The 8,639-nt window shown below is 57.2% G+C and overlaps 1 protein-coding gene across 1 annotated transcript; it reads left to right on the top strand.

Moving 5' to 3' along the window:
• Positions 1–1,974: 1,974 nt before the first annotated feature.
• On the top strand, positions 1,975–8,371 carry C1qtnf6 (C1q and TNF related 6). The gene is made up of 3 exons (XM_055603053.1): positions 1,975–2,063; positions 4,176–4,425; positions 6,337–8,371. Exons 2-3 carry the CDS (start codon positions 4,182–4,184, stop codon positions 6,882–6,884), a joined length of 792 nt encoding a protein of 263 aa, XP_055459028.1. The 5' UTR covers positions 1,975–2,063; positions 4,176–4,181; the 3' UTR covers positions 6,885–8,371.
• Positions 8,372–8,639: the final 268 nt, after the last annotated feature.

Below are 8,639 nucleotides of genomic sequence, written 5' to 3'. Positions count from 1 at the left end.
GCAGAGGCAGAGGCAGAGGCAGAGGCAGAGGCAGAGGCAGAGGCAGAAGCAGAAGCAGAGGCAGAGACAGGTGGATCTCTGTGCGGTTTGAGGCCAGCCTGATCTACAGAGTGAGCACCAGGATAGCCAGGGCTATACAGAGAAACCCTACCCCTCCACCCCACCCCACCCCACCCCAAAAAAAAAAAACAGCTTAGGGAAGTAAGGAAACTTACCCAATGTCACACAGCTAGAAGGAGGACATGGAACAGAGCCATAATCCAAATCTGCCTGTCTACTCTAGGGCTAGACCTCTGTCTCAAATCTGCCTGACTCTGCTTGGGACATCCTCGTGGCTGAGGTCAGTGGCCGGGGAGCCTCCTGCTCTATTAAGGAGTGAACAGCCTTGCCCTGAAAGTGGGTGCAAGCGTAGTTTCTGCTCCAGAGATTTGAGACCGCCTGGTCCTGTCCCCACCCCCAGGGCTGCTGACTCAGCCCTTTGCTCTGGTACTTGCAGCTTGAAGCGGGTAGCCTCTCTGCAGGCCTGGCTCCGTGCCCCAGGAATGCTGCTCAGGCAGGGCCACACAGAAGCCATGCCAGTGTGGGCCTGCTGGTGGTCCCTATATGGGCTATCGTCCCTCTGTTTGCTTTCTTCTGGGCTCCCCCAGTACTCCTGGCCGGACCTGAGGACTCCAAGTCATTTTTGGGAGGCAGCACCAGGCTGGACGAGGCTGGCGCCCTCCCAACTTGGACTCCGCTCTGCTATGCGACCTTGTCCCAAAGTCTTGGTCTCTCTGGGCCACGATGTCCCTGATTAAGGGATGGGGTGAGATCTTCCCCGAGGCTCCTTCCAGGCTTAGCACTCCTGTTGGGCTGTCTGCTTACTCAGGGAGCCTGAACCCAGACACAGCCCTGTCAAGGACCTGAAGTATGAGGGCTGGTGTACTATTTCATTAGCTGTTTAGTGGGGCCAGAAAGTGCCAGGCCTAACCCTATCCCAGGAGGGGTGGGCGGGCTGGAGGGCAAAGCCACTGCCAAGGTCCTCCAGCTGCTAACTTGCTTGCTCTCCCCGGGCTGGAGAGAGGCTTCTGGGGAAACAATGGGTGTTCTCAATACCTTATGAGGAGAGAAAGGTGAAGCCTAGCTCAGGCCGGGGTGCTCAGCAAAACGGAAATGAACAGGTGGCAGAGAGTGAGGGACGTTTGCCACCACTTGCACAGGGTCTCCGGCCCCAGAAAACCAGGGCTAGGAGGCAAGGTGGTGATCTTGGCAAAACATTCCCCGGTCTGCCCAGGAGGAAACTGAGGCAGAGCTCTGCCCAGATCCAGGGCACACACTCTTGCCCACCCCCAAACCTTGGGCGGGGGGTAACCTCTGTGAGGGAGCTGGCTTTAGGAGACCAGAGGTTGACTCAGTGAAGGGAGAATTCCAGGTGGAGGATGAAACCACCCTTAGTCCAGCACCTGTGGGGCATGGGGAGGTCCAGGATCTAGACCACCAAGGGTAGGAGAGGCAGTGCCTGAGTGCGTTGCTGGCTACTGGGTATTAGGACCAGGATTTATGCCTATGGAGGATGGGTACCAGTGCCCTCATGCCACTCTCTCTGTCTCTGTAGCTCTTGGCAGATGGCTCTTGGGCTCTGACTAGACCTGGGCTGCAGGCTCCCAAAGGCTGCCTCCCTTTTCCTGAGTCATGGAGAGGCCCTGCCCCCTCTCCTGCTGCCTCCGATTTCCAGGCCAAGTATTTCTAGGTCTTGACCCTGATCCTTTCTAACTCTCGGGGCATTTTGACTCAACCGATGTTCCATAGCTGGGCCTGGGCCACAGATGCCCAAGCAAGTTAAAGATCCAAACAACCTCCAGTATCTCCCAGGCAGAGCCTCAGGCTGGAGGGGCGGGAGCAGGAGGAGGGGAATGGGAAGCCAGCTCAGCATGCTTTCTCCTCCCTCCCTCCATCCCTCCGCCTTCCCAGCTCAGTCGTAGGCCTGGGGGTCGGGCCAGCAACAAGTTATTATCACAGACATGGGCTAAGGAGCCAGAGGCCGCCCGGGGTCTGTGAGTTGAACTTGAGGCTGCAGGACAAGGGTGAGTGGCTGAAGGCCCCTCTGCTTCTGTCTGGGCTGGGGTCCGGGGTCCGAGTCTGAGATTCCTCTGTTCTCCTCTTTCTGGCAAGCGCCTAGCTCTTTCCCTCTGGCCTAGGCAGCCGGTTGGAGGTTCTCCTCTTCTACCCTGCACCTCTAGACACCCTGCTCTGCTTCTGCCTTTTCCTTGCCCCAGCAAGGGACTCCATCTCCCCCAGCCACTTAACCCAGCCCTGCCCCTCTGGAAGATGACAGTGGTAAACCCAGCTACTGCAGGAGGCTCTGGCTTTTTAGTAGAGGTGGTGGGGACCCTCAAGACCACTCTGTGGGGTGGTGTGATCCCCCACACTTAGTCCTGCCTCCCCCTGCCTCCCCCCCCCCCCCCCCCCCCCCCCCCCCGCCGCCGCTCCCAGGAGCCAACCAGGGATCCCAGCTGTGGTTAGTATCACTTCCAAGGAGCGAGCCCTGTTTCCTGCTTCCTGCCCCTAGGCCCCCCTCCCTCCCCCTTCTGTCTCTGAGCCTCTGGCTCCCAAGGGGCCGGACCAATAGGAAACAGAAATGTCTCCAAACCATGCTGACTCTCCAGGGGAAGTTCTGTGCCTTTCAGTCCACAGACACCACAGTGCCGTCTTGGCAGGCAGAGGAAGGCATGGACTCTTTGAAGTCTCTGACAAGTAGGCAGGTTCCCTGAGGGTTAGTCGTCCTCGTAACCTGGCAAGGAAGACATGCTGGCCTCTTGTAAGTGGGAATGAAGGAGCATGAAGACCAGAGGGGCCCAGCCACAGCGCTAGGCCATATGCCTGTGAAGTATTCAGAGGCCCCCTCCAAGGCTGGACATATCTGTGGCCGGAATAAAGGGTGTGGTGGGGAGGGGCATTGCTGCCACCTGGAGTTGGTCTCTGAGGGGTTTGCTTGCCCGTGGTGCAGAACCAGCAAGTCCCAGCAGTGTAGACAGGATCATCCCAGAAAGGGGCTGTCTCTGAAGATGCCTCCTGTCACTAACCCTGGGGAGAAGGCCCAGAGCGTCTGTCCCTTTAACACCTGGCTCCTTTTCACAGCCTTTTTCTAGAAGTAATCATTTTAACCTTCTCAGCCTGTATTAACCACAGAAAAATATTTTTGAATTGTGCTAAATGTTAAAGAGGAACGAAAAGGAAATAAACAAAGAGACGCCAGAGGTGTGGAAACCAGTCTGGTTTCAATAGCAGTTTCTGATCTGTGATAATCAGGTGGCACCAGCCCCCGAGCCTGTCACCACCTCAAAGGCCCGCTGCGGGCTTCCTGCCCACCCGTCGAGGCTCCTTCTCTACTGTCCGGCCTACTTCCTGCCCTGATCTGGAAACTTTGGACCCCTTTACGTTCGAGACCCAAGACGGAACCTTTCCAATTCTGATCCCTCTGAATTCCCGTTGTTTTTGGTTCTCTCCCCCCTCCCCACCTTAATTTCAATTTACCACCTTAGTGCCTGATTGGTAGGTTTGTCGTGATTGACACAACTACCTTCCAATGACTTAACGCTGAGCTTTCTCTGGAGGGTGTAGGGGGGTACCAGGGGGGGTCCTGAGCAAGGGTGGGTTGCTGAGGTGCCAGGGTGAGCCCTGCTAAAGCTGCCCATCCTCAGCCTTGTGTTGTTCCAAAGGGGACATCTCCAGCTTGTTCTTCAAGAAGGGGAGCTTCCGCTTCTGCACAGACGTGGCCCGCAGGATCCAATGCCTTGGTCTCAGGGACCCTAGTTCCTGCTGCCACCAATGGTGCCTGCGAGACGTGGTGGTAGCCACGGTCAGCAGCCTTTAGAGATGAGAGGGCGAAAGAAGAACTCTCTATCTTAGTGGTGTGGACCTCTGGCATCTTCCTTGGTGCCCCAGGCGAGGTCTGGGAGCCTGGTTTGTGCCACCTGACGGTCTCTATAGGGGCGTCGTCCTGCTTCCCAGGAGTCTCAGTGGCCAGTCTAGTACCCCCAGGCTTGCTTCCAAGTGGTCCCCAACTTGCCTGCTGCAGGAGTTCCTGGTACTGCTCCTCCGGTAACGCTGAGTGTGCCCTGCCCACAGGAGACTGTTAGCACTGGGTACGGACATGCCAGATACACTGAGTCAAATGTGTCCGTCTCTCCTTTCAGGTCATCATGGGGACAGCCAGCCTGGGTTCCCTCTGGGCCGTACTCCTCCTGCTGCTGCTTCCTCTTGTGTTTGGGGTCCCCACAGAGGAGCCCACCTTTGGGGGATCCGTGGCCTCCAAAGGCTGTCAGCGATGCTGTGACCCGGAGGACCCGCTGTCCCCTGCTGACACCGTCCGTGCCTCTGCTTTGCCTCCCTTCCCCTATGTCATGCCTGAGGTCAGGCCCTACATCAACATTACCATCCTGAAGGGTAAGGTCTCACACTGGGCAGGCTGCGGGCAGAATCGGCATGGGGTGGGGAGGGAGGGAGGGACAGGAGAAAGCGGAACAGGCCTTGCCTAGGCCCTGCCTGCCTTTGGTCTGCATACACAAAACAGCTAGGACGTGCAAGGACTGTTCTGAGCTCAGAGCTAAGGAACAGGTGATGGGCAGAACAGATTCCCCAAGTTAATGAAGGATCCAGAGTGTGGGCAGAGATTGTTGGGGTGAAGTGGGGGACGCACAGTCGGTAGAGCGAGCATGGCAGGTATACAGGGCTCCTGGGAAGGCAAAGGGAAAGTCTATGCTTACCAGGGAAGGGGTTTCCCAGCAGGGGTGTGGAAAGACATGGCATTGGGTGGGGGGAAGGGAGAAAGATGTGGGCCCACAAGCTCTCCAGCCACCATCAGGATATGGGTTTCCCTCAGTGGGATCAGAGGGATTGAGCAGAGAGAGAGCCTAGCCCCCATGGGTTTCATGTGGAGCACACAGGGTCAAAGGTTGAAGGGCAGAGTCTTGGGGGAGCTCCATGGCTGGAGGTGGAGGCTGGCTCCCTGATATATAGCATCCAGCATAATAAAATTAGTTCCATCCCAGCAATGAGACCTGTAGCTGCCGTGGCCACGCTGCTGACACCCTTCCTCCATGTCCCCACCCAATGTGAGGACGTGCCCCGGTTTATTTCTCTTACCTGTAGATAGGGAAACTTAAGTGTCCGTAGTGGAGGGGCTCTCCTGAAGCCACCTCGATGTGAGCAGGACACTCCCCTCTGAGAGCCAGCCGACACCCGAGACTCCCACTCCTTCTAACCACCTGGGTGCGAGGAACCTTCCCGGCCTCACTCAGTTCAACTTCAGACAGCTTAGACTCTGGAGGTGGCCCGGGCCTGGTGGCACTTTCCCTGTGGCTGTCCCTCTTAAGGCCTGTGTTGCCCTTGAATAGGCTGTCAGAAGTGGACCGTTCTTGGTGGCACAAGAAGCCCTGGGTCTAAACGCTTTGCCTGGTGGGTCAGGCTGGCCTCTGTCTAAATCTGCCAGCTTGTGTGCAGAAGGAAAGCAGTCCCCTCCTCAAAGCCACCTTGGGTAAAGCGGGTCTTCGAGTGCCCTCTGTACTCAGTGAGCTGTTTCTGCCAGGAGGTGGCACCTGTGGAACCAGGCCACAGCTGTGGATGCAACCACCCCACTTTCCTTTGGTCTGTCCCTTTCTCTCTCTACCCTCCGCTGACTTCACTGCCACCGTGGTCAAGGGGACCTGAGAAAGTACACATCCTCACCAGGCAAATAGGTGGTGTCAGGTCCCTTCAGTGCACACCAGGTGTAGGCCCCTTCAGCGCACCCTGGGTGTGTTTGTTATGGGGAGGTGTCTTGTCTGTGTTCAGAGTCAGCCTGGAGCCAGGGCTGGGAGAGTGACTAGGTTGAAGGTCGCATTTTCCAGGGACAGTGGAGATGGACTGGGCCTTTGCTGAGTGGATGTCTTGCCAAGTGAGAACACACAAGCAGCTGTGAAGTGGGTACACCCTAGGGACCCAAGACCCCTCACCCCAAAACCCCAGGTCATGGCCAAGTCAGTTTTCTTCTCTAACTAGAAGTATAAGTGTGTCTTACCTTGTTCTACCTCCCTGCTGGCCTAGGCAGGGTAGCTTCCCAGAAACCTGCCATCCGTGCCCTCCTTGCCAGGAATGGGACCCAGGCTGAGCTGGACAGAATGCAGTCCAGCTCTTGGAAATGGCCACAGTTTTACTTCTGCAGAGGGATGTTTGGCGTGGTGACGCCTGGCATGCAGTAGGCACTTAATAAACACCAGCTCCTTTTCTGGGCCCGGGCAAAGGCAGTGGCTTCCAGAAATGAGTGCTTAGTATAGGCCTGAGTGCCTGAACTGACTCCTCCCCTCCATGACCTCACAGGTGACAAAGGAGCCAGAGGCCCTTCGGGAGCACCAGGGAAGCCAGGCAAGAACGGTACCCGAGGTGACCGTGGCGCTCAGGGTGTCAAGGGTGACAAGGGGCAGGCAGGTAGCCCTGGCAGCCCATGCCAGGAACACTACTCGGCCTTCTCGGTGGGCCGGAAGACAGCCTTGCACAGCAGCGAGGACTTCCTCCCACTGCGCTTCGACAGGGTCTTCGTGAACACGGACGGCCACTTCGACATGGCCACCGGCCGCTTCGTGGCCCCCCTGCGCGGCGTCTACTTCTTCAGCCTCAACGTGCACAGCTGGAATTACAAGGAGACCTACGTGCACATAGTCCACAACGACCAGCCCGCCGTGATCCTGTACACGCAGCCCAGCGAGCGCAGCATCATGCAGAGCCAGAGCGTGATGCTCCCGCTGGTGCCTGGCGACCGAGTGTGGGTGCGGCTGTTCAAGCGGGAGCGGGAGAACGCCATCTACAGCGATGACGTGGACACCTACATCACCTTCAGCGGCCACCTCATCAAGGCAGAGGACAGCTGAGCTTCCCTGGCCACCTGCACAGCTGGCCAGCTTGGAGAGGCTTGCTGGATAGGGCGAGGCCCGGGGCTGATGCTCTTCATTGCTTGGCTTCCTCCTGATCTGCAGTCTGTCTCCGTCCCCTCCTCTCTTTGCTTCATTTCCAGGGGCTTTGGGGCTTAGGTCTTCCAGAGCTTTGCCAGCCTTTAGAGTGGCTGTCCTCGCCCACTGTCCTGGGTGCTGTCCATCCCTGGGGACTTTATTCTCTGATAGACTCTGGCTTGCCATTTTGGGCGGGCCCAAGAGTCTGCGTTTCTAGCTGTTTCCTCAGTAATGTTGATGCTACTTGGTCGATGGATCATGCTTGAGGAATTGTGCTCTCTGGAATGTTCCCAGTATTCTAGGGACTTCTCAAACATTCTGGAATCACCCTCCACCCTCCAAACTCAAGTATTCTTCCCGTATCCTCAGGTTTTCTCCTCGCCCTGGGCTTCCCCTCACCTCTGCCCTTTTCCCTCCCTGCTTTTTCCAGCTCCTGTTCACTTCTGCATTCATCAAAATGCTGAATGCTCACTTTGTCCCAGGCCTTAGAAAAGCCCAGAATCGGGACAAAGACTTGAGCATGTCCTGGGTGCTCCCCTAGACTGGGTTTTTAGGCACTGTGGGCCCTTCTTCACTGCTTCCATGGTGGCACAGGTCCTGGCGGTGGGGATGATGTACCTTCTTCATTCTCCTCCTTCTTCCCCAGTGCCCAGCATTAAAGCAAACATAGGTATAGTCTTGGCTGGGAGGAGACCCAGGCATTTGAAAACACCTGGGATGACCAAAGAGTGCCTCGCTGACCTTTGACTCCTCCTGCCCTCGTTCTTTCCCCCGTTCCCCAGGACTTTAGCCATGGTCAGGCCATGAACTAGGTGCTCTCTGGCCCTCCTAGCCCTCAAAGGCCCAGGGTCACACTGGGCTTATGAAGGTGCTACCCCCTCCCATCTCCCGCCCCTACCCCCAACATGGCGGCTCCCATTTCAGAGCTTCTGTCGCCTGTATTGCTCTTGCAGACTTTATGGGCAAGTCAGGCAGGACAGAGGTGGCAGGTTTCAGCCCAAAGCAGGTCTGGGGACTGAAGCCAGTGACATTCAGGTTAACCCGGGGTGGGGGGGCTCTCTGAGCCATGCTGCCAAGACAGGCCCTGGGGGAGGTTGTGGAAAAGCAGGGACACTGAGACCCCCCACCCCCCACGCCTTTCCCAGGTGTGTGGCCTGATGACCCTCTAACCTTTCCCTCTTCCGCTGGAGGCTGCCCGAGCTTCTCAGGGGAAGGCGGCCTCCGTCCATTGGTGCTTCTGCAGAACCAGGGCAGGCCTGGCCCTGGGAGGGCATCTCTGGTGCTTACAGCCAAGGGAGCCATGGCAGGGTGACAGAGGCAAGGCCCACCATGTGCTGTGAAGGCTGGTTCTCTAAAACCACCCTCAGCCCGACTGCCCTTGCCTGCTTGGCCAGTGTGAATAAAAGATATTGGATTCTCTTGGCAATTTAGTCTGGTACTTTTTTGCTCTACCTGATGCTCCTGCCTTGGAAGCTAGCCGCACCGGGCCTGCCGGGACCCAGATCGAGGGCTCCACTGAAACAAGGCCTGACTAAGGGCTTCACCTGTGTTCCCTGCCTGCAAAGAAATCTTCCCCTAGCCAGTCACTCAACACAGCGGGGTCCTGGAGTCTCACAGAGTCAGCTGGGATCCAGGCAAATCTCCACATCTCTGAGACTCAACGTCACTTCCTGAAAA

The sequence above is a fragment of the Psammomys obesus genome, unplaced genomic scaffold (genome assembly GCF_907164565.1).
Source record: "Psammomys obesus unplaced genomic scaffold, mPsaObe1.curated_primary_1811, whole genome shotgun sequence".
NCBI lineage: Eukaryota > Metazoa > Chordata > Mammalia > Rodentia > Muridae > Psammomys > Psammomys obesus.
Note: the sequence above shows the minus strand (reverse complement) of the source record. Positions and strands in the feature narration are given on the sequence as shown.

Bases quoted from the DNA above. Each gene is read 5' to 3' on its own strand.
- C1qtnf6 (XM_055603053.1), top strand. From the start codon at position 4,182: ATGGGGACAGCCAGCCTGGGTTCCCTCTGGGCCGTACTCCTCCTGCTG. The intron at 4,426-6,336 runs GTAAGGTCTCAC...ATGACCTCACAG, and splicing joins CAACATTACCATCCTGAAGG to GTGACAAAGGAGCCAGAGGC.